General features: G+C 41.4%; 1 protein-coding gene and 1 long non-coding RNA gene across 4 annotated transcripts; one reads left to right on the top strand and one right to left on the bottom strand.

The window, feature by feature from the left end:
• The first annotated feature begins 24 nt into the window (after positions 1 to 24).
• LOC135561841 (uncharacterized) lies at positions 25 to 1,366 on the top strand. Its single transcript, XR_010459680.1, has 2 exons — positions 25 to 265; positions 360 to 1,366. It is a non-coding gene; the product is annotated as an uncharacterized LOC135561841 (long non-coding RNA).
• A 1,641-nt stretch (positions 1,367 to 3,007) lies between these two features.
• Positions 3,008 to 21,890, bottom strand: LOC115117784 (probable E3 ubiquitin-protein ligase HERC3). Of its 3 annotated transcripts, none has more exons than XM_065003885.1 (24): positions 21,523 to 21,883; positions 21,024 to 21,138; positions 20,825 to 20,895; positions 20,220 to 20,441; positions 19,943 to 20,034; positions 19,621 to 19,751; positions 19,309 to 19,436; positions 19,115 to 19,191; positions 18,911 to 19,029; positions 17,516 to 17,575; positions 17,306 to 17,411; positions 16,983 to 17,175; positions 16,666 to 16,823; positions 16,490 to 16,570; positions 16,251 to 16,361; positions 15,987 to 16,079; positions 12,733 to 12,858; positions 12,492 to 12,632; positions 12,143 to 12,309; positions 7,699 to 7,762; positions 7,550 to 7,608; positions 7,256 to 7,439; positions 6,840 to 6,939; positions 3,008 to 4,859 (listed from the first exon to the last, which is right to left on the bottom strand). In XM_065003885.1, the coding sequence occupies exons 1-24, from the start codon at positions 21,749 to 21,751 to the stop codon at positions 4,642 to 4,644; spliced, it is 3,045 nt and encodes a 1,014-aa protein (XP_064859957.1). In that variant the 5' UTR covers positions 21,752 to 21,883; the 3' UTR covers positions 3,008 to 4,641. The 3 variants fall into 3 exon arrangements, with proteins under 3 accessions (XP_064859957.1, XP_064859959.1, XP_064859958.1); XM_065003886.1 differs by having other exon boundaries at positions 4,770 to 4,859; positions 7,266 to 7,439; positions 21,523 to 21,890; XM_065003887.1 differs by lacking the exon at positions 21,024 to 21,138 and having other exon boundaries at positions 21,523 to 21,548.
• Between the last annotated feature and the right edge of the window lie 1,663 nt (positions 21,891 to 23,553).

Below are 23,553 nucleotides of genomic sequence, written 5' to 3'. Positions count from 1 at the left end.
GGTGCCCATGAGGCCGATTTTGTGAATAGGAAATCCTTTCACAGCATTAATGTTCAGGTGAACATAACTTTTTGATATTGTCCATTGACGAACACTCTGCATTGCCAGTGATGTGCATTGATTGGTGTAATATTCCTCATCTTATGATTTCAGATGGTCTGCAATGCTGACTGTGTGATCAGCAATGTTGTGGCAAAATGGCCTGGCTCAGTCCATGACTCCAGAATCTTTCGGGCCTCTGAAATCTATCAGTGCCTATCACAAGGTAAGCCACACAACCCCTATTTATAACCATCATGGCTGTGTCAAGAATATCACTGTGTTTATGAGGTAGTAATGATGAGATTTTGTGTTGACAGGTGAATTCTCTGGTGTGTTGCTGGGAGACAGGGGGTATGGCTGCCAGCCTTTTCTCCTGACACCTTTCACAGACCCCCAGGAAGCACAGCAGGCCTACAACCATGCCCATGCCAGGACCAGGGCCAGAGTTGAAATGACCTTTGGCCTCCTGAAGGCACGCTTTCACTGCCTTCACAAATTAAGGGTCAGCCCTGTTAGGGCATGTGATATTACTGTGGCTTGTGCTGTCCTCCACAATGTGGCCTGCCTGAGGAAGGAGAGGGCCCCCAGAGTGCCACCAGCCATGGACTGGGACAATCCGGCAATCTTCCCTGATGACGACAGTGGTCGGCTGCTGAGGGACCAATATGTGTTGAATTATTTTAGTTAGTATGTGTGCTTTCAATTTTGGTTAAATATGTCCTGCGGTGGCAGAGGAATTTGGTTTTTTTTGGGTTCGTTTTTTGGCGAATTTGGCCTCTTATGATGTTTGTGCGGTATACTGTGTGTAATACAAGGCTGCAGGGAGGCTACTGCATCCATTCATTTGTCTGTTCAGTTGATGTGTATGGATTTGTCCTGCATTTATTTTAGTGTGCAGACATGCAGGGTGTGTTATATACAGACCTTTGAATGTGTATGTATCATTTTGTATAATATGCTTGGATTCTGTGCTTTCCATCTTGTAGAGTCACTGTGACTTCAGTTTCGAAAGGAGCTGATGGTTTACCTGCTTTGTTTTGTCCTTATTCAATAAAGGAACATAATGTTACACATTGTGTTTTTATATTCATATGGAATGTGTATTTGTTTATATGACAGAGTACTAGGGCCACACTGAAGAAAAAGGATAAAGTCATAAATTTATGAGGCTGGTTCTTTCTGCAGAAAAGCTACATATTGTTTTTACAGTTTTGATACTTAATATTCTGGCACATCAGCATGTCTTTGTTTATGAAACCATACTGAAGTACAATTTCACGAAATGCCCCACATCTGTCCTCCTTTAAAACAACTGGTTACAATATTATGACTTGTGTTTTTTTCCCCTCTGTAGCCCTAATATTCTATCATTTTATATATAGCCTTATAGTCTATGGGAAACTGTAAATTATCTAATGATAGCAACATCATCTAAAAATCTTTTTTTATCCAAAATCATTGAAATTAATGATCACAAACGTTTAAATAATAACAGTGGGTCTAGTTATATGTGATAACAATGTATAGTGAGCAGTGAAATAACTATTGGTTTCCATTTGTGGTGACTGCTGACTGACATTAGGGATGAGATTAAATAGATCCTGGAATTTAGCCTGGTCTGGAGCAGGCTAGCTCCACAGAATAAATCTCCATGGTAATTTATACCATAACATATCCTCCTGCCCCCTATCCATCTTTAGTGCAACCGGATTACGGATCAATTGAGCCAGGATCACCAAGATATCCTGGCTTAATCCCTTATCCTAGTTTTGTGCAACAGGCCCCTGGGATGGACAGGTGAGGATAGGATAGGATAGACTTTAAAGGGCAATTCCACCACTTTTCAACCTTACTTTCATTATCTGCAGCACAATACCAGTGTGTACATATGTGGAAACGGTGCATTTCTATGTTTTGTAAAAATATATATGTAACATTAAAAAGTTCTACTTGATAACATCATCAAAAGTTTTAAAAACAGAGGTTTTCCAACACTGAGATTCACGGGGATGTGGGGAGCAAGATAATACCTTCCCTCTGGGTAGAACCACATTGCAGTTTTTTTTTAATCAGTTTTTTAAACTTTGAATCCTACCCTGTGTTGTCACAGAGAAGCCTTTTTTAGGACCTTCTCATCTTTTTAACCACGGATCATAGAAGCGCACTGTTTTCACACATGTAGACACTGGATTGGTGTAGATAATGAATATGAAGTTGAAAATGGGAGTAATTTCCCTTTACTGTCCCTGAGGGGAAAATTGTCTTGGACACATGCAGTAGCCCTACTGAAAATTTCACACAAAATTAACACATTCATTTTGCAATTCTAACACATTCCATATTATGTGAAATGACTTGATAATCTGTGGTTAATACATTTGTATTAGAAACAGGTTATCTGCACCGAAACAGGGAGGGACTAATCTGAATTTGTCCCCCACCAAAAAAATGCGTATTCTTTGCAAAACGGTGTGCACTAATGAATACACATTTGAACAAATTACCCAAAAAAATTGCAAAATGTTTTCCGCTGCAAAACGTTTTGGTACGTTGTTCACTAATGAATACACCCACAGTTGGAGGCTGTGTTCCTGAGTGTGGACCCCTACATGAGACCCTACAGCCAGGCGATGATGAAGGTGGGAGATGATGATTGGAAACAAGTTGCCAAGTAAGGGAACATTAAGGGGGACGGAGGTGGGCATGTGGACGCAAACACACCATAGACTTTCTATACTGCATTTCTGTACAATTTAAAAACTCAAAAATGCTATTTGGAAAAAGGCAAAAACAAGGCAAAATTACCCCCAGACGTTATCACTGTTGTTGTTGTAGCGTCATTCACCTCAGTCAATCTACAAACACAGAGCCTATTAACTATACAATTAGCCACTACACATTAACTCACATCAACTCAGCACTGGGAGGATTAAAAACTATAATTGAATATGTACAGAGGAATCTGTAAGCAGAAAAAGTATTTTATTAACAAAAGGTAAACAAATACATTTGCATTACAGAACTTGTATTTTTTTGCAGTTTCACAGCTAATTTCCTGCAATTCTACACATTTTACCATGACTTATGTCATGTTAACATGATATCTGAGTGAGAACAACTAACCAAATCAATGGGGGCCCCCTGGGCACGTGCCCTGTGTGCCTGGTCAGTAATTTGGCCATGATTACTACATGGTAGCAGGAAGCCTAGCTGCTAAGTGCTGGTAACCGAAAAGATGGTGGATTGAATCCCTAAGCCGACTAGGTAAAAAATCTGCTGATGTGCCCTTAAGCAAGTTACTTAACTCTAATTGCTCTGGATAAGAGTGTCTTCTAAAATGTACAAGTTTAAATAGCTAATGTACCAATCTGTAAAATATGAATTAATATGGGCTAATTGAGTGACATATAACAAGAGGAAAACTGCCAATTGCAGAATATGTATTCTACTATTCTAACTCTCAACAATAAGTTCAGGCCCTACACAGCACAGTTGAAAAAAATATAATGGCCAAGAGAAATCAAACTGGGAGGTCTTCAAAGATAGATAGGAGGGGTTGAGGGTATCTGAAGGATGGGACTAAAAACAAACAAAAGATAGCTAATGTAAAATATACTGTATCCATAAAATGTATATTGTATGTATAAACTGGAAGTAGAAGCCTAAGTGTTGTTGTCCATTAGTTTACTCCAATTAGGGTAGGGGTGGTACGTTTAGGGATACAAATAATAATATATATATATATTTACCCCCCAAAATATATGGGGGATTGGAAATGATGCAGACAACTACATTGACAGAAGCCTCAATCTATCAGCAATATTAAAGCTGATCTTATTTTCATTTGTCCTCTTATGTAGCTACAGCCCTGATGCTATTATATTTCATTCTGCAGACACTGATTCAGCTTTGATCTAACTTTATTAAACAAGCACCATTCACCGGAGTATCCTGTTCTCTGGGCAGCCAAACTGTAGCAGAGGCTGTGCGTAAAGTAGAGAATTACGCACATGCTCAGAATCTTCGGACCTTTAGCTACCAGGAAAAGTTTTTTTTTGTCAAGATGGAATATCCTACAGTTTATGTCAGAATTGACTAGAATTTCACTTTTCGTAGGAGATTAGGAGAATTTACACAGCAAATTAGGATAATTAATGCAGCAGGATAATTAGGTTAAGGATAGAAAAAGGGTTAAGGTTAGCTAAAATTCAAACATTTCTGAAAGAGGGTTCCTAAGAATTCATACCCACAGCCAATCTGTAAAGAGATAAAGAGCTCTCAATTTCTCTCAATTTACTCCACTGTTTGATCATTAAAGTATGATTGGCTTTCATTCATTTAGTTCATAATTATTTGACCAATCAACAGCACATTAGGCTACGAGGGGTCCGGAGGAGGCGTAAATGTTTCTATTAATAGTGGTTTCACAGGAAAAAACATTAAGCATTTATGAAAGTTTATATTTATAAAGACTGCTCTTAATGTCTGAATATTTTCAGGTGTTAGCTCTGAATGTGCTTCATTGACTAAATAAAATCATAATACTGACAGACGTAGATAAAAACAAACTGCTAGGCTACTAGTAACATGCTTCCCATTTCAAGCATCTCCAAACACATCACAGTGGGTGATAGCATGGAGAAGCTTCTCCTGTAGTGTGTCGATACTGCTGTAGTTAGGGAGGCATAATGTCACAGAGCAGGTTTGTGCTTTCGGATAATATTCATCAGCGTCAGTGCTGCCCAAAGACGTGATTTGCATCTGCAGTTTGGAGAGACTTCGTCCTCTGGGCAGTCTGTCCGTTCCAGTCAGAAAAGCTAGAAGTTAGAAATTAGAGGAGAAGAATGATAAACTGACCAAGCATTTGTGGAGTGCTACAATGATTTACTTAAAGGGGCAATCAGCAGTTGAAACAATAACAAAGCATCCTCTCCGCCAATGTGTCGGTATAAAGCTGAAGGAAGGGAGAAATTTAACCACCCTCAAATTCATAGACAGAGCTATGGATGAAAGGACTGACCATCCAAAATAGTTGTAACCATGTTTTGAGGCTATAAAAGTGTTTGTTTACCTTAACTTTGTTTACAAACATTGGAGAAAAACAAGCTTATATTTTGGGTTCTGATGGGGTATGAGGAACTAATAAGGTACAGTTGAAGTCGGAAGTTAACATACACTTAGGTTGGAGTCAGTAAAACGCGTTTCTCAACCACTTCACAAATTTCTTGTTAAACTATAGTTGTGGCAAGTCAGTTAGGACATCTAGTTTGTGCATAACATAAGTAATTTTTCCAACAATTGTTTACAGACAGATTGTTTCACTTATAATTCACTGTATCACAATTCCAGTGAGTCAGAAGTTTACATACACTAAGTTGACTGTGCCTTTAAATAGCTTTGAAAATTCCAGAAAATTATGTCATGGCTTTAGAAGCTTCTGATGGGCTAATTGACATCATTTGAGTCAATTGGAGGTGTACCTGTGGATGTATTTCAAGGCCTACCTTCAAACTCAGTGCCTCTTTGCTTGACATCATAGGAAAAGCAAAAGAAATCAGCCAAGACCTCAGAAAATAAATTGTAGACCTCCACAAGGCTGGTTCCTCCTTGGGAACAATTTCCAAATGCCTGAAGGTACCACATTCATCTGTACAAACAATAGTACGCAAGTATAAACATCATGGGACCACGCAGCCGTCAAACCGCTCAGGAAGAAGACGCGCTCTGTCCCCTAGAGATGAACATACTTTGGTGCAAAAAGTGCAAATCAATCCCAGAACATCAGCAAAGGATCTTGTGAAGATGCTGGAGGAAACAGGTACAAAAGTATCTATATCCACAGTAAAACAAGTCCTATATCGACATAACCTGAATGGCCGCTCAGCAAGGAAGAAGCCACTGTTCCAAAACAGCCATAAAAAAGCCAGACTATGGTTTGCAACTGCACATGGGGACAAAGATCTTACTTTTTGGAGAAATGTCCTCTGGTGTGATGAAACAAAAATAGAACTGTTTGGACATAATGACCATCGTTATGTTTGGAGGGAAAAGGGGGAGACTTGCAAGCCGAAGAACACCATCCCAACCGTGAAGTACGGGGGTGGCAGCATCATGTTGTGGGGGTGCTTTGCTGCAGGAGGGACTGGTGCACTTCACAAAATAGATGGCATCATGAGGTAGGAACATTATGGGGATATATTGAAGCAACATCTCAAGACATCAGTCAGGAAGTTAAAGCTTGGTCGCAAATGGGTCTTCCAAATGGATAATGACCGCAAGCATACTTCCAAAGTTGTGGCAAAATGGCTGAAGGACAACAAAGTCAAGGTATTGGAGTGGCCATCACAAAGCCCTGACCTCAATCCTATAGCAAATTTGTGGGCAGAACTGAAAAAGCGTGTGCGAGCAAGGATGCCTACAAACCTGACTCAGTTACACCAGCTCTGTCAGGAGGAATGGGCCAGAATTCACCCAACTTATTGTGGGAAGCTTGTGGAAGGCTACCCAAAACATTTGACCCAAGTTAAACAATTTAAAGGCAATGCAACCAAATACTAACTGAGTGTATGTAAACCTCTGACAAACTGGGAATGTGATGAAAGAAATAAAAGCTGAAATAAAATCACTACTATTATTCTGACATTTCACATTCTTAAAATAAAAGTGGTGATCCTAACTGACCTAAGACAGGGAATTTTTACTAGGATTAAATTAAATTTGTAAGTCCAAAAATGGATGTAGCAACTGCAGATTGCCCCATTGAAGTTAGTTAATCATAATTGTGTTAATTAACTCACTTAAGAACTTCTTCTTTTCCTCCTCTGAGAACTCTGTGAAAACCCTCCAGAAGTTCTGGATGATGTCATCTGTGGGCCTATATCCTTGAGACTTGGCATTCTGTTATTGCAGAGAAAAACATAACGAAACAACTGCATGTACAGTAGGCCATGCCACTGTATTATAGCCATAGACTGTATAGCCCAAACAGGATGGGACCAGATTTAACCACGGGAGCATAGAGCTGCTAGCCTGGTTACCATCTCTGTTCAGCTATTACATTCTACTCCTTGCCACTCATGTCATTTGGAGTGGAATGTTAGCTAAAAAGTCTGGTACTCTGACTACAGAGCTGCTATATAGGCTACCATACATGCATTTCAAATTATAGTTAATTATGTACTCTTATTACGTATCTAAACAGGTAGAATTTGACCTCTCTCAACTTGTCCCACTCGTAGTTGTCATCTCCTTGTAGAAGTGTCATCAGCTCCTCAGGTAGAAACATCCTCCATGTCTGTGTAGGGCAGCCTTTGTGGAAGCCTCTCTCAAAGTCTGCAAACTGGCTCTGCACTGACTTGTTGAGCTTCATGTCAACATACAAGTCAACATATTTCTTCCTGTGAATGATATATGGCAAACCAATGTTTGTTTATGAGTATAGAACACATCCTGTGGAATCATTTAGTTAATTCAAGAAATTCATAAATTGATAAATCATCAAATATACCTGTTGACCATGGTAACTGGGAGCTCCTCTCCATTTGGTATCAGTTCTTGCCCTTTGTCCTTCAAAAGACAATAAAGATTAGTACTGCATCAGCTGGGGTTACCTGTGTAGGCTACCAAAAACAGCTAAAGGTATCAATTCTCTCTTACCATGAAAACCAAATCCAGCGCTTCAACAACCTCCTCATCTTCATCCAACACATACTGCAAGCCACTAATTTTAAACAAACAAACAGTAGAAATGTAATATGAGGAGATAATAGTATATCTGTAAAACAACTACACTGTTCAAATGAAGTGCTTTGTAACACCCAAACTAGTGGCAACTGAGCTGCCACCAACTTGAAGGAGACAAAACCTTAATTTTGCAGGAGTATTCATTTATATCATCATTTAAGTCATTTAGCAGACGCTCTTATCCAGAGCGACTTACAAATTGGTGCAATCACCTTATGACATCCAGTGGAACAGCCACTTTACAATAGTGCATCTAAATCTTTTCAGGGGGGTGAGAAGGATTACTTTATCCTATCCTAGGTATTCCTTAAAGAGGTGGGGTTTCAGGTGTCTCCGGAAGGTGGTGATTGACTCCGCTGTCCTGGCGTCGTGAGGGAGTTTGTTCCACCATTGGGGGGCCAGAGCAGCGAACAGTTTTGACTGGGCTGAGCGGGAACTGTACTTCCTCAGTGGTAGGGAGGCGAGCAGGCCAGAGGTGGATGAACGCAGTGCCCTTGTTTGGGTGTAGGGCCTGATCAGAGCCTGGAGGTACTGAGGTGCCGTTCCCCTCACAGCTCCGTAGGCAAGCACCATGGTCTTGTAGCGGATGCGAGCTTCAACTGGAAGCCAGTGGAGAGAGCGGAGGAGCGGGGTGACGTGAGAGAACTTGGGAAGGTTGAACACCAGACGGGCTGCGGCGTTCTGGATGAGTTGTAGGGGTTTAATGGCACAGGCAGGGAGCCCAGCCAACAGCGAGTTGCAGTAATCCAGACGGGAGATGACAAGTGCCTGGATGAGGACCTGCGCCGCTTCCTGTGTGAGGCAGGGTCGTACTCTGCGGATGTTGTAGAGCATGAACCTACAGGAACGGGCCACCGCCTTGATGTTATTTGAGAACGACAGGGTGTTGTCCAGGATCACGCCAAGGTTCTTAGCGCTCTGGGAGGAGGACACAATGGAGTTGTCAACCGTGATGGCGAGATCATGGAACGGGCAGTCCTTCCCCGGGAGGAAGAGCAGCTCCGTCTTGCCGAGGTTCAGCTTGAGGTGGTGATCCGTCATCCACACTGACATGTCTGCCAGACATGCAGAGATGCGATTCGCCACCTGGTCATCAGAAGGGGGAAAGGAGAAGATTAATTGTGTGTCGTCTGCATAGCAATGATAGGAGAGACCATGTGAGGTTATGACAGAGCCAAGTGACTTGGTGTATAGCGAGAATAGGAGAGGGCCTAGAACAGAGCCCTGGGGGACACCAGTGGTGAGAGCGCGTGGTGAGGAGACAGATTCTCGCCACGCCACCTGGTAGGAGCGACCTGTCAGGTAGGACGCAATCAAGCGTGGGCCGCGCCGGAGATGCCCAACTCGGAGAGGGTGGAGAGGAGGATCTGATGGTTCACAGTATCGAAGGCAGCCGATAGGTCTAGAAGGATGAGAGCAGAGGAGAGAGAGTTAGCTTTAGCAGTGCGGAGCGCCTCCGTGATACAGAGAAGAGCAGTCTCAGTTGAATGACTAGTCTTGAAACCTGACTGGTTTGGATCAAGAAGGTCATTCTGAGAGAGATAGCGGGAGAGCTGGCCAAGGACGGCACGTTCAAGAGTTTTGGAGAGAAAAGAAAGAAGGGATACTGGTCTGTAGTTGTTGACATCGGAGGGATCGAGTGTAGGTTTTTTTTCAGAAGGGGTGCAACTCTCGCTCTCTTGAAGACGGAAGGGACGTAGCCAGCGGTCAGGGATGAGTTGATGAGGGAGGTGAGGTAAGGGAGAAGGTCTCCGGAAATGGTCTGGAGAAGAGAGGAGGGGATAGGGTCAAGCGGGCAGGTTGTTGGGCGGCCGGCCGTCACAAGACGCGAGATTTCATCTGGAGAGAGAGGGGAGAAAGAGGTCAGAGCATAGGGTAGGGCAGTGTGAGCAGAACCAGCGGTGTCGTTTGACTTAGCAAACGAGGATCGGATGTCATCGACCTTCTTTTCAAAATGGTTGACGAAGTCATCTGCAGAGAGGGAAGAGGGGGAGGATTCAGGAGGGAGGAGAAGGTGGCAAAGAGCTTCCTAGGGTTAGAGGCAGATGCTTGGAATTTAGAGTGGTAGAAAGTGGCTTTAGCAGCAGAGACAGAAGAGGAAAATGTAGAGAGGAGGGAGTGAAAGGATGCCAGGTCCGCAGGGAGGCGAGTTTTCCTCCATTTCCGCTCGGCTGCCCGGAGCCCTGTTCTGTGAGCTCGCAATGAGTCGTCGAGCCACGGAGCGGGAGGGGAGGACCGAGCCGGCCTGGAGGATAGGGGACATAGAGAGTCAAAGGATGCAGAAAGGGAGGAGAGGAGGGTTGAGGAGGCAGAATCAGGAGATAGGTTGGAGAAGGTTTGAGCAGAGGGAAGAGATGATAGGATGGAAGAGGAGAGAGTAGCGGGGGAGAGAGAGCGAAGGTTGGGACGGCGCGATACCATCCGAGTAGGGGCAGTGTGGGAAGTGTTGGATGAGAGCGAGAGGGAAAAGGATACAGGGTAGTGGTCGGAGACTTGGAGGGGAGTTGCAATGAGGTTAGTGGAAGAACAGCATCTAGTAAAGATGAGGTCGAGCGTATTGCCTGCCTTGTGAGTAGGGGGAAGGTGAGAGGGTGAGGTCAAAAGAGGAGAGGAGTGGAAAGAAGGAGGCAGAGAGGAATGAGTCAAAGGTAGACGTGGGGAGGTTGAAGTCGCCCAGAACTGTGAGAGGTGAGCCGTCCTCAGGAAAGGAGCTTATCAAGGCATCAAGCTCATTGATGAACTCTCCGAGGGAACCTGGAGGGCGATAAATGATAAGGATGTTAAGCTTGAAAGGGCTGGTAACTGTGACAGCATGGAATTCAAAGGAGGCGATAGACAGATGGGTAAGGGGAGAAAGAGAGAATGACCACTTGGGAGAGATGAGGATCCCGGTGCCACCACCCCGCTGACCAGAAGCTCTCGGGGTGTGCGAGAACACGTGGGCGGACGAAGAGAGAGCAGTAGGAGTAGCAGTGTTATCTGTGGTGATCCATGTTTCCGTCAGTGCCAAGAAGTCGAGGGACTGGAGGAAGGCATAGGCTGAGATGAACTCTGCCTTGTTGGCCGCAGATCGGCAGTTCCAGAGGCTACCGGAGACCTGGAACTCCACGTGGGTCGTGCGCGCTGGGACCACCAGATTAGGGTGGCCGCGGCCACGCGGTGTGGAGCGTTTGTATGGCCTGTGCAGAGAGGAGAGAACAGGGATAGACAGACACATAGTTGACAGGCTACAGAAGAGGCTACGCTAATGCAAAGGAGATTGGAATGACAAGTGGACTACACGTCTCGAATGTTCAGAAAGTTAAGCTTACGTAGCAAGAATCTTATTGACTAAAATGATTAAAATGATACAGTACTGCTGAAGTAGGCTAGCTGGCAGTGGCTGCGTTGTTGACTTTGTAGGCTAGCTGGCAGTGGCTGCGTTGTTGACACTACACTAATCAAGTCGTTCCGTTGAAACATCATCGTGAAATGTTTTGGTTATCCTCATGAAAGATACCTACATTTTAAGAAACATATTAAGTTGGATTTATTCATACATTATTTTGGTAAAATGACATTAACAAATCATTGAAACGACTTGCATTCATTTAAAAAAAAAAAATGTTTTGGGGGGGGTATTTTTACACTTTATTGAGACGGTTCTGAAATGACAGAGGAGATACAGATAGGTGGGAGAAACAGATTGAAGGGTTGGAGCGGAGAATTTAACCCCGGTCTTTGATGGGGAGAGGGATGACATGTCTGGGCCAGGTACGTTATCGCTAGACATGGGCTCTGCACGACTTGCATTCATTTTTATAAAGTATATGTTGGTCTTTTTGTTGCCAATTTCAATTCACCTCAGAATAATTTCTTACAGTGTGGCTGCGTAGTTGAGTGGGTAAAATTCCAACGAAATGTACCTTACTGCCCTTCCTGTTTCTAACCTGTCTAAATAAAGCATTGAAAAAAAGAATTCCACAAAAAATGATTCTCCATGGGCCCTTATCATCAATCAATATTGATGAACCAGTGAACCAGTGATTGTATGAGAAACATAGTTTTTGTGTTTTGATGGTTCCTTTTACATGCATTGAAACCCTAAAAAGTGTTTTCACAACATTCTCTTAAAAACACAAATATTCAGGTTGAAAAACCACTTTGGGTGTGTTTTCTGCATCAAAACACTTCCCTTGGGTTTACATTCAAACCCCCTCGAAACACCGGATCTCATCTTAGGTGCACTACTTTTCCTGGTTTCATGACACAATCATGGTGTTTTGAGACTTTCTACTTTTACACTGTTCTGTAGCAGCAGTTGAAGAGATGAACATATATTATGGACCCCTCTTCTTTTTCAGCAGAATAATTGTACCTTGCTTCAGTTGGAGACAGCTCTTTAAGGTCATCCAATGTTGTAGTCAGACCCAGAAGCTTCTTGAAGAGAGCCAGAGGGAAGCAGAGGTTCAGAACACACTGATTATACAGTGCCTTCCCACAGAGCAGCCCAAGTAAGTAGAATTCATCAGTGATACCACCGTCCTATGGATAAAAATAAATAAATACAATGCCACAAGCCATTAAATATTACAAATATTTTATAGTATAATAACAGTACCATAATTGGCATTTCTAAGAATGGATATTTCTAAGTTAGTAAATTAAATTGTGGGGAAATATTGAGTTAAATCTGGGAACAATATGTAACTGAATATGGAACGTACATCTGTTGTGAGCCATGCTAGTCCAGACTCGTAAACCTCCAGTGTCTTTGGTTCCATTGTGAGAAGTTCCCTCCCCAGGAGGCTGAAGAATTCCAGTGAAACACCACCTTCATCCACACCATTCTCAGCTTGAAACTTCACCTGGAGACAAAAACAGTTTAGAACACTTGAGATGATAAACCTAAATAGTCACACAGAAAGCTACCACATTCTCCAAAATACAGAAAAGCAGAACACTTACCTTTAAAGCCACCATGTGGCAAATCATTTTTCGCAGTTGCTGAAAGGTATCATCCAGAAGTGTTTCCCGAGCCACCTTTAGGGTGTCGTCACAAAACCAACCGTATTCGATGTCCTCATGACAATCCTTGGATAAGATTATTAAAAGGTATGTGAATATTAGTGAAAACTCTTTGGCAGAACAGCAAAATATTATAATTTTTGAAAACTAAATGTGCCTTGTGCCCAGCAACTTCAATCTGGATAATGTCTAACATACACTGTAAAAACTAAAGGTGGCATGGCACTGTTGTTCGTCTTAAGTGCTCTATTCAATTTGTCTGAAATCAAATAACGAATTTGACAGATCAATGTGATTTTTGAATTGAATGAAAGCGTCTAAATTGCTTTCAACACCTCATAGCAGTGGGCGCAATGTATCGGTGGCAGCCTATCAGATGAGTTGGAGGGGTGGACTATTGGGGTCGTGACTTTCAGATTGTTATTTTTGGCTATCCCTGAGAGTGACTGTCATTCCATGTCATTTGTTCAACCTCATAAGGATTGGACCCTTTTTTAAATTTTTGCCTAAAATGACATACCCAAATCTAACTGCCTGTAGCTCAGGACCTGAAGCAAGGATATGCATATCCTTGATACCATTTGAAAGGAAACACTTTGAAGTTGGTGGAAATGTGAAATGAGTGTAGGAGAATATAACACATTAGATCTGGTGAAAGATAATACAAAGAAAAAAATATGGGTTTTCCTTTTTTGTTGTTGTTGTGGTTCCATCATCTTTGAAATGCAAGACACAGCAGGAGTAAAAACTGTACAACCCAGTTCCTACATTTGAATATAAAAATGTATGGGGGGTTGTCCCGTAGAGGTTAATGGTAATACTGTATGTTCACTGCCAGCACTGAATCTTAAATGAGATCCATGTAAGTACTGTTTTAGTAAAGAGTTTAGAAAGATTTCTATTAATGAGATGGTCACCATTTGGTTACAATATTGTTACCAGTTAATGTGAAAGTGTTTGGAGTAATTTTTCCATGTTATGGAACCATCTTAATATCTTGATTAACAGGACAGGGATTTAATTGCTTGTAACCCAAGTGAAGAAATTTGGATAGGTAATTCCAACATGATAAAATGGGTTATATATACACTCAGTCAAAAGTTTGGACACACCTACTCATTCAAGGTTTTTTCTTTATTTTTACTATTTTCTACATTGTAGAATAATAGTGAAAACATCAAAACTATGAAATAACATATGGAATAATGTAGTAACCAAAAAAGTATTAAACAAATCAAAATATATTTGATATTTGAGATTCTTCAAAGTAGCCACCCTTTGCCTTGATGGCAGCTTTGCACACTCTTGGCATTCTCTCAACCAGCTTCATGAGGTAGTCACCTGGAATGCATTTCAATTAATAGGTGTGCCTTGTTAAAAGTTAATTTGTGGAATATCTTGAGACAAGCAGTTGTGACAAGGTAGGGGTGGTATACAGAAGATAGCCCTATTTGGTAAAAGACCAAGTACATATTATGATAAGAACAGCTCAAATAAGCAAAGAGAAACTACAAGCCATCATTACTTTGAGACAAAGGTCAGTCAATGCGGAAGATTTCAAGAACTTTGAAAGTTTCTTCAAATGCCGTCGCAAAAACCATCAAGCGCTATGATGAACCTGGGTCTCATGAGGACCGCCACAGAAAAGGAAGACCCAGAGTTACCTCTGCTGCAGAGGATCAGTTCATTAGAGTTAACTGCACCTCATATTGCAGCCCAAATAAATGCTTCACAGAGTTCAAATAACAGACACATCTCAACATCAACTGTTCAGAGTAGACTCATGGTTGAATTGTTGCAAAGAAACCACTACTAAAAAGAAGAGACTTGCTTGGGACATTAGACCGGTGGAAATCTGTCTTTTGGTCTGATGAGTCCAAATTTGAGATTTTTTTGTCCCAACCACAGTGTCTTTGTGAGATGCAGACTAGGTGAACGGATGATCTCCACATGTGTGGTTCCCACCGTGAAGCATGGAGGAGGAGGTGTGATAGTGCTTTGCTGGTGACACTGTCAGTGATTTATTTCTATTTCAAGGCATACTTAACCAGCATTAACCACAGCAGCGATACGCCATCCCATCTGGTTTGAGCTTAGTGGGACTATAATTTGTTTTTCAACAGGACAATGACCCAACACACCTCCAGGCTGTGAAGGGCTATTTTACCAAGAAGGAGAGTGATGGAGTGCTGCATCAGATTGTCAGGATTTGGCCAGGATTGTTCAGGTTTTGGTCACTAGATTCCCCCATTGTGCTTTTTTGACCCTTTTGTTTTTCCCTTGTTCTAGTTATTAGTTGCACCTGTCCCTCATTTCCCTTGAATGTATTTAAACTCTTAGTGTTCCTCAGTTCTTTGCTCTGTGTTTGTATGTTAGCACCCAGCCATGCTGTGAACTTTTGTTTCTCTAGTTGGATTTTCTTGGGGTACTCTGGTTTTGTTCTTGTTTATTTTTGATTATTATTTTGAGGTTTGTTTTTTCCCTGCTGTTCTTACCACTTTGTGAATTTTCCTTGTGTCTTGGAGGATATACATTTCTTCTCTTGGAATTACTTTTGACGTTGTGGATTTATATTTTTGCCTGAAGATCTTTTTTCTTTATTAAATCACTGTCTCTAGTACTGCTGTGTCTGCCTCATCTTCTGGGTTCTGCCGACTATTAGTGGCTCAGTTTACTAAGTGACTGTTTCTCACACTGGAGACCTGAGTTCGTAACCGGGTCCTGACACAGATGACCTGGCCTCCACAATCACCTGACCTCAATCCAATTGAGATGGTTTGGGATGAGTTGGACCGCAGAGTGAAGGAAAAGCAGTCAACAAGTGCTCAGCATTTGTGGGAACTCCTTCAAGACTGTTGGAAAATAATTCCAGGTGAAGCTGGTTGATAAAATGCCAAGAGCGTGCAAAGCTGTCTTCAAGGCAAAGGATGGCTACTTTAAAGAATCTAAAATATATTTTGATTTGTTTAACACTTTTTTGACATATGATTCCATATGTGTTTATTTCATAGATTTGATGTCTTCTTAATAATCAAATATAACGGTTAAATTAAGTCATGTATTTGGTTTCAACAAATGTTTTTTTTTCAATTGAGAAAACCTGACTCATTTACTTCTAACCAGTTGATGCAACTTTTTTAGGTTGATCAAAAGTCATTTTTTACAGTGTAGTTTAAAAAAATGCAGGTACTTACTTTGATCTGATCAAATGCATACATCCACACTGTACATTTGGCTTCAGTGTCCAGGATACAGGGGTAGTCCTTCAGGAGGCATAATATGTTATCCTAAAGTGCAAAATGTAAAGGGATTTTACACTCAAAATACAACCTAGTGTAATTTCCCAACTACCTTGGCTGTAGTCGATTCCAAGACAGTTTTCAATATATATATATTGTTTACGTAGGCATTTGTTACGTTAAAATACAAATGTTGCTAGTGATAGAAAAATAACATACCTTATAACATTCTATTTTGCTCAATATCATCTCACTTTCAATCCAATATGTGTCATCCTCTCCTGAGATATCCCAGACCAGCTCTCTCAGTTCTGAATCTAAGTCCTGTACCTGAGTTTGGATAGAGGTGATAGTAGACATTATGCATTGCATTGCAGGACCTGAAATATAACATTGCATGGTTTTTCATTAAATGATTGTTGCAGAAATGTGTATGAAATGCATTGTATTGTACAAACCAGCTTAGCCTGAAAGAGAGAACTGATTTTGTTGATATGGAAAGTGTCAACTGTGATTCTTCTGTGTCTCTTGCTGTTCGCCTACATGCAAGAGAGAATATTGATATGCAGTGCAGTGAACATTTAAAATGATTTGTGGCCATGAGCAATATTTGAAATGATCAAGTAATACCCACATCATAAAGCCTTTTCAGAACCCCAAAAGTCTTCTTTAATGATTTTCTATGATCACATCGTTTGACTGCCATCTGGTGAAGGTACTCTGCTGACACGGAATGGAATGTTTTCACCACGGTTCGGAAGAAGGAATGTGACAGTGTCGACCATAGGCCCTCTGTTGGAATTAGCCTGGAGTTTAGTTGATACAAGAGCACACAGATGACCTCATATATATATAAAAAAAAAGAGAATAGAATAGAACAGAAGAAAATAGAAGAGAATAGAAGAGAGGAAAATAAAAGACAAGACTTGTATTGATGGATGGTGACTTTACCAAGGACCTGGAGCTTGTCTGGGTTCAGTCTGAGGATGGCAGCAGCGAAGGCCTCAGTAATGTCTATGCCACGTTGTTGTTTTAGGAGAACCCTCAGGAGCTCAGGGATGATGAGGTACACCCTCAGACCCTCCACCCCAATGGGATCCTTACTCAGGGAGGGAAGGAGAATGCGCTGGACAACATCTTCAACCTAGAACCATGACAGGAGTGCTTGTGGGTCACAACTAAATGACTTAAGTGGTCAAATTGAATATCAAGGACAACAAACAGAAGTATTGAAAATAAGTATCTGATCATAAAGATAATAAATGAAATGATACCTCAGCCAGAACTTTGTCCTTTTCTGCAAGCCTTTGAAAAGCCTTTCGGGCGAGTGACAAGTCCAGGCCAGAGTGCTTCAGTGAGGTTTGGTAGTGTTTGTCACAACTAGAGTAACAAGACCAAGAAATACTATTAAATATGCAACAAAAAAACAATAAAAGTATTCAATAATGTGATAAAACAATCATGGATAGGCAGTGAGTTCTTACCTTTTGTCCAGGAAGCTCCCATTTAAACATGATGCAGAAGAGAACGTTTCTGTGATTTCCCTGAAAATAAATGTGAAGATTCTTATAGTCCAGTGTATGTAAGTTCCTGAGACCTTCATCTTTTCAGTAGTTGTTTTGTGTCACTGAGTCATGTATGTTTGTGTTGCCTTGTCCAATTATCAACCATCATGAGTTGTTTATTTGTATTGAGCCTGGGCATCAGGTTTATTTGTATCATACACTATATATATAAAAGTATGTGGACACCCCTTCAAATTAGTGGATTTGGCTATTTCAGCCACACTGGTTACTGACAGGTGTATAAAATCGAGTACACAGCCATGTAATCTCCATAGACAAACACTGGCAGTAGAATCACCTGACTGAAGAGCTCAGTGACTTTCAACGTTTCACTGTCAGAGGATGCCACCTTTCCAACAAGTCAGTTCGTCAAATTTCTGCCCTGCTACAGCTTCCACGGTCAACTGTAAACGCTGTTATTGTGAAGTGGAAACATCTAGGAGCAACAACGGCTCAGCCACGAAGTGGTAGGCCACACAAGCTCACAGAATGGGACCGCTGAGTGCTGAAGTGCGTAAAAAAAAAAAAATGTTCTCGGTTGCAACACTCACTACCGAGTTCCAAACTGCCTCTGGAAGCAACCTCAGCACAAGAACTGTTCGTCGGGAGCTTCATGAAATGGGTTTCCATGGCCGAGCAGCCGTATAGCATGTGCAATAATGCCAAGCATTGGCTGGAGTGGTGTAAAGCTCGCCACCAATGGACTCTGGAGCAGTGGAAACACGCTTTCTGGAGTGATGAATCACACTTCACCATCTGGCAGTCCGACGGACTAGTCTGGTTTTGGCGGATGCCAGGAGAACACTACCTGCCCGAATGCATAGTGCCAACTGTGGTTTGGACTAGGCCCCTTAGTTCCAGTAAAGGGAAATCTTAATGCTACAGCATACAATTCTAGGCGACTTTGTGCTTCCAACTTTGTGGAAAGCCCTTTCTTGTTTCAGCATGGCAATGCCCCCATGCACAAAGCGAGGTCCATACACAAATGGTGTCGAGATCAGTGTGTAAGAACTTGTCTGGCCTGCACAGAGCGCTAACCTTAACCCCATCGAACAACTTTGGGATGAATTGGAACGCCGACTGCGAGCCAGGCCTAATCGCCCAACATCAGTAACCGAACTCACTAATGCTCTTGTGGCTGAAGGAAGCAAGTCCCGAAGCAATGTTCCAACATCTAGTGGAAATCCTTCCCAGAAAAATGGAGGCTGTTATAGCAGTAAAGGGGGTACAAACTCCATATTAATGCCCATGATTTTGGAATGAGATGTTCGACCAGCAGGTGTCCACATACTTTTTGTCATGTGAGGTACTTACTTCTGTATTTTCTCCCATGATTTTGAGTCGCATTGCAAGATCCATCTGTCAATGACGTCATTGTCTAATGTTTGAATCATTTTTTCAACACGGGAGTCATTCATCCCTTTTCCTGATTCCTGTAATAACAATTTGTCGTAGTGTATAAAAACAATCTTGAATACTAAGGACTCACTCAGAACAAACTATCTGTAAATGCAATACCTTAGCGGAACTGCACACGGCAAAAGAATGGTTTCCTCCAGCAAAGGTTTGTTCAATTTGCTGGTCATCAATGTGGTCTGAAAGTTATAAACCTGTTATTTTATCATTTTATAGAGACCAACATTTCTGCCGAAGTACTGTATTGCATTTTAATTAGGTCACATTATGCAGAGGAAAATAAATGATTTAACTACCCTGTGGTAGCTGTACTGGCAGAGGCACAGACTGATCCATCTTGACTCCATTTCCCAGCTGCCCTTGCTCTCCACGCCCAAATGAGTAGATCTTTTTGAAGGAGCCCACAAACGCCAATGTGTGGTTTCTAATTTGACAAACAGGATTGTAGGTCAAGGAAAAATCACAAATCAACTGTGATCCCTAAGAATGGATATATCTAATAATATTCCCAGTGACACTCCAAGCTACATCCATTGATCTTTGTGTGACTATGTATGATTGTACAGAGATTCACATGACTTATATCAATCAATCTAGTAACTACATACCTTCCACAGGCTATCTGGGTCACCTTTGCCCCCCAGAGTTCGGCCACCAGTCGAGGTCGTAGTTCATTTCTGAGAGTGTTGTGTCCAAGCTGTCCATATCGACCCGAGCCAAATGTGAACACTAAACCTCCCTAGAACAAAAGCCATTCACACAGTTATCAAGGTGATGTGTTCGGCTCCTGTTGTTGATATGAATGTTTCTACTGTATGTGATGGCAACCAGCAAGACATCATTGGTCCAAACATTCTTTAGATCTTAATGGTACTGGGAGAAAAAACATGGTATCAGTTGGAAATATTGTTGTGTAAAAAACGTCAGAACCTTTGTCAGAACAGCAGTATGCTCCCCTCCACAGGAAACAGCAACGGTCTTCTTTAGATTCAGGCAATCAACAGGAGCTGGAGCAGGTCTGTCTGTAGAAAATAGATTTCACCGATTTTCTTTTCTTCCTTGCTCGTCTTTTTTTTTTTTTTGAACTAAATAATGATAATGATTTCATACTGTCTGCTTCAAACATATCAAACGTACTCCTTTTCTTTAAAACATACCAACTATTAATGAAAGAGATATTATTTTATAATATTTGTGTATACAGTACCTATTGTGTCCCCCAGTCCCAGCTGTCCGGCGCCGTTCTTGCCCCAGCCGAACACGGCTCCAGAGAGGGACAGGGCGAAGCTGTGGTCTCCCCCAGCGGTGATCTGAGCCAGGGGGATACCTGACAGAGACTTGAGGGGCTGGGGAGACAAGGTGCTGGGCTCTCCCTTCCCCAAACCCAGCTGTCCTCTGGAGTTCTGGCCCCACGTGAACACTTTACCATCTAATGGAAGGTAAAATCATATCTGTACATAGGAAATCTCACAGGACACGTGCTGCATTGTTAGAGTATGTGATAAATGTAGTTTTATTTTAAATGTCTATTGTGAACCTTCTCAAACTGATTTAGTTTATTATCACCCTTTATTTCTGCACTATGAACTTGAAGGCATGTCCCATTAAAACATCTAGATTTTATCATTAAAACCTCCATTTATTTTTTTTATTGTTTTGACAGTGTGCGGGTCTCCATCTCTTCAGTATTCTCATGTTGATATCTATGTACCTGGAACAGAGACTATTTGGTATAAAGGACATTCAAAGAGCACAGACAACCTCCTATCATATCCCGTTTCAAACTGAGTGATTTAGAATGGGATTGTTTACCTTGGGTTAGTGCAATGGAATGGTGGTCTCCACATGCAACCTGAATTACCTGATTCAAGTTACCCACTGGGCTGAGAAAACACAAGAGAAACAGACAGACCAAAAGTGACTATTTCAATATGTTCAGTTGATCAAATTGACAGATGCATCAAAACATTGTGTGAGTAGGCCGAAATAGAAATGTGTCATTCTGTCCTACCTGGGAACATTGGAGGCAGAGGTAAGACAAAAAACTCTGCCCTCCTCAGACAGTAAAACAACATGGGCATCTCCGCAACTCAGAGCCAGAATCTTCTCCCTGCACTCCACACCCTCTATACAAATAAAATATAAATAAAATATTTGTAAAAGGTCCAATGCAGCCATTTTTATTTCAATATCAAATCATTTCTCGGTAACAATTAAGTACCTTACGCAATGTTTTCAATTAAAAATTATAATAATAATAAACTTCCTAGCAAAGAGCAATTTCTCAAACAAGAATTTGGCCAGGACTGTTTGGGAGTGGTCTGAGTGGGGATGGGAACACTGAAAACTCTTTTGTTTCCAGGTAGAACGCCTTTGGGTTCTACATGGAACCCAAAAATATTCTACCTGGAACCCAAAAGGGTATTCCTATGGGGCCAGCTGATGAACCCCTTTGGAACCCTTTTTTCTATGTATGGTGTTGCGGGAAAACATTTAGGAAAGGTACTTACTCAGTTTCCATGTGACCCTTTTCCCATCTTTATACTCGTGCATCCTGCAAGCGAATGACACTTTCCCATTACTTCTGATAAACGCGACCACTTTATTACCCGCGGACAGATGCGCAATTGGAGATTTCGTGAGTATGACATTTAGGCAACTATCCGTGTTCGCCTTTACCAAACCATTCGACTTTACTAAACCGAAGCCATCACGGCTGTTCTCTCCCCACGAAAACATTGTCAATGTGTTATTATTGTCGCCTTCTAAACGTATCAATAATCAGCTCATCTTGATGGTCAGAGCGGTCTTTCTGTGCCCTGTGAGTCAGTGCGTTCTGAAGGGGAAAAGGGATGAACGCGACCATATGCAATAACAGCAAGGAACGAAAACGAAACTTGAGTTTACATTTTTCTACAAACAGAAACTTATGCCACAATGGGGATGGCCTGAGCAAACGAGACAGGCGCCGGGTAAAGTATTTTAATCAAACAAACACCCCAGCTAGCACATTTGGATCCTTGGAAGTTGTGGGGACATGCGTTTTTTTGTTTCCCATTGGTTCCCATTGGTTCTAGAGATGAAGCCATACGTTTCCTGACGGTTAAAACGGAACATATTTTGAACATTCTGAGAATGGAAGTAAAAATGTTGCCTGTTCTGGGGACTTACATTTCTAGGTTGCAGGGAGGTTATTCTATGGTTCCCTGGAAGTTTTCCTGGGGGGTTTTATTACCTGAGAACAGGTTATTTGAGGGTAATTAAATTATGTCCTGAGACTGTTTCAATAACACAGCTAGTTTAGGTTAACTGTTTTGAACTCCAAGCACAATTCATTTGCTTAGGCATTAATCATGCAAACCCATGGAACTAGCATGCCATGTTTTTTTAACTCATAGAAAGCTGTTCATTTTAGTCTATTCAAACAGACCATTTCAAAATAAGCACTCATTAAGATCAGGTGTGGCCATTAAGTAGTTGCAGCCAACACACCCAAACACACTTAAGATAGAGGATAGAGAATTTTGTTGATGCTCGGAAAGGAATATGTTTTTAAATAACATTCAAAGGATGTTGAAAGAATGTCATGTTTTCATGGCAGTTTTTTTAATGTTCTGAGAACATTACTTTAAATAGAACATGAGAAAACCTGCAGAAAACGTTGTGCTGAAGTCCTGTTCTTCCCATGGAAGAACATTGTTCTCTGAACAATTTGAGAACATTCATTTAAATAGAAACCTGTAGGAAACGTTATGGGAAGGTTGTATGCAAAATAACCACAGGACAACCACGCTCTCACCAAGCTCTAAGAAACATATGGTTCTCAGAACGTTATGTACGTTGTTGGAGAAACCACACCACTGCTCTGCATCGAAGTGCTGACAGCAGTTCCCATTGATAAAAGAAAACTGAGGTGAACTAATCATCTCTATTTATTAGATACAGACAGAATTATTCCGTCAATAAAACACAAGATACAGACTTATATGTCAAAAGATGATGCAGACGTGTCCAGAAAAAAAGGATGTTCAAATGCCACACTATTACAGGATTACATCAAATGCCACACTATTACAGGATTACATCAAATGCCACACTATTACAGGATTACATCAAATGCCACACTATTACAGGATTACATCAAATGCCACACTATTACAGGATTACATCAAATGCCACACTATTACAGGATTACATCAAATGCCACACTATTACAGGATTACATCAAATGCCACACTATTACAGGATTACATCAAATGCCACACTATTACAGCCACACTATTACAGATTACATCAAATGCCACACTATTACAGGATTACATCAAATGCCACACTATTACAGGATTACATCAAATGCCACACTATTACAGGATTACATCAAATGCCACACTATTACAGGATTACATCAAATGCCACACTATTACAGGATTACATCAAATGCCACACTATTACAGGATTACATCAAATGCCACACTATTACAGGATTACATCAAATGCCACACTATTACAGGATTACATCAAATGCCACACTATTACAGGAT

This window comes from Oncorhynchus nerka, linkage group LG18 (genome assembly GCF_034236695.1).
Source record: "Oncorhynchus nerka isolate Pitt River linkage group LG18, Oner_Uvic_2.0, whole genome shotgun sequence".
Classification (NCBI taxonomy): domain Eukaryota; kingdom Metazoa; phylum Chordata; class Actinopteri; order Salmoniformes; family Salmonidae; genus Oncorhynchus; species Oncorhynchus nerka.
Note: the sequence above shows the minus strand (reverse complement) of the source record. Positions and strands in the feature narration are given on the sequence as shown.

Bases quoted from the DNA above. Each gene is read 5' to 3' on its own strand.
- LOC115117784 (XM_065003885.1), bottom strand. From the start codon at position 21,751: ATGTTTTCGTGGGGAGAGAACAGCCGTGATGGCTTCGGTTTAGTAAAG. The intron at 20,035-20,219 runs GTACTGTATACA...TATTTTCTACAG, and splicing joins GGGACTGGGGGACACAATAG to ACAGACCTGCTCCAGCTCCT. The intron at 16,080-16,250 runs GTATGTTATTTT...TTTGCACTTTAG, and splicing joins GCAAAATAGAATGTTATAAG to GATAACATATTATGCCTCCT.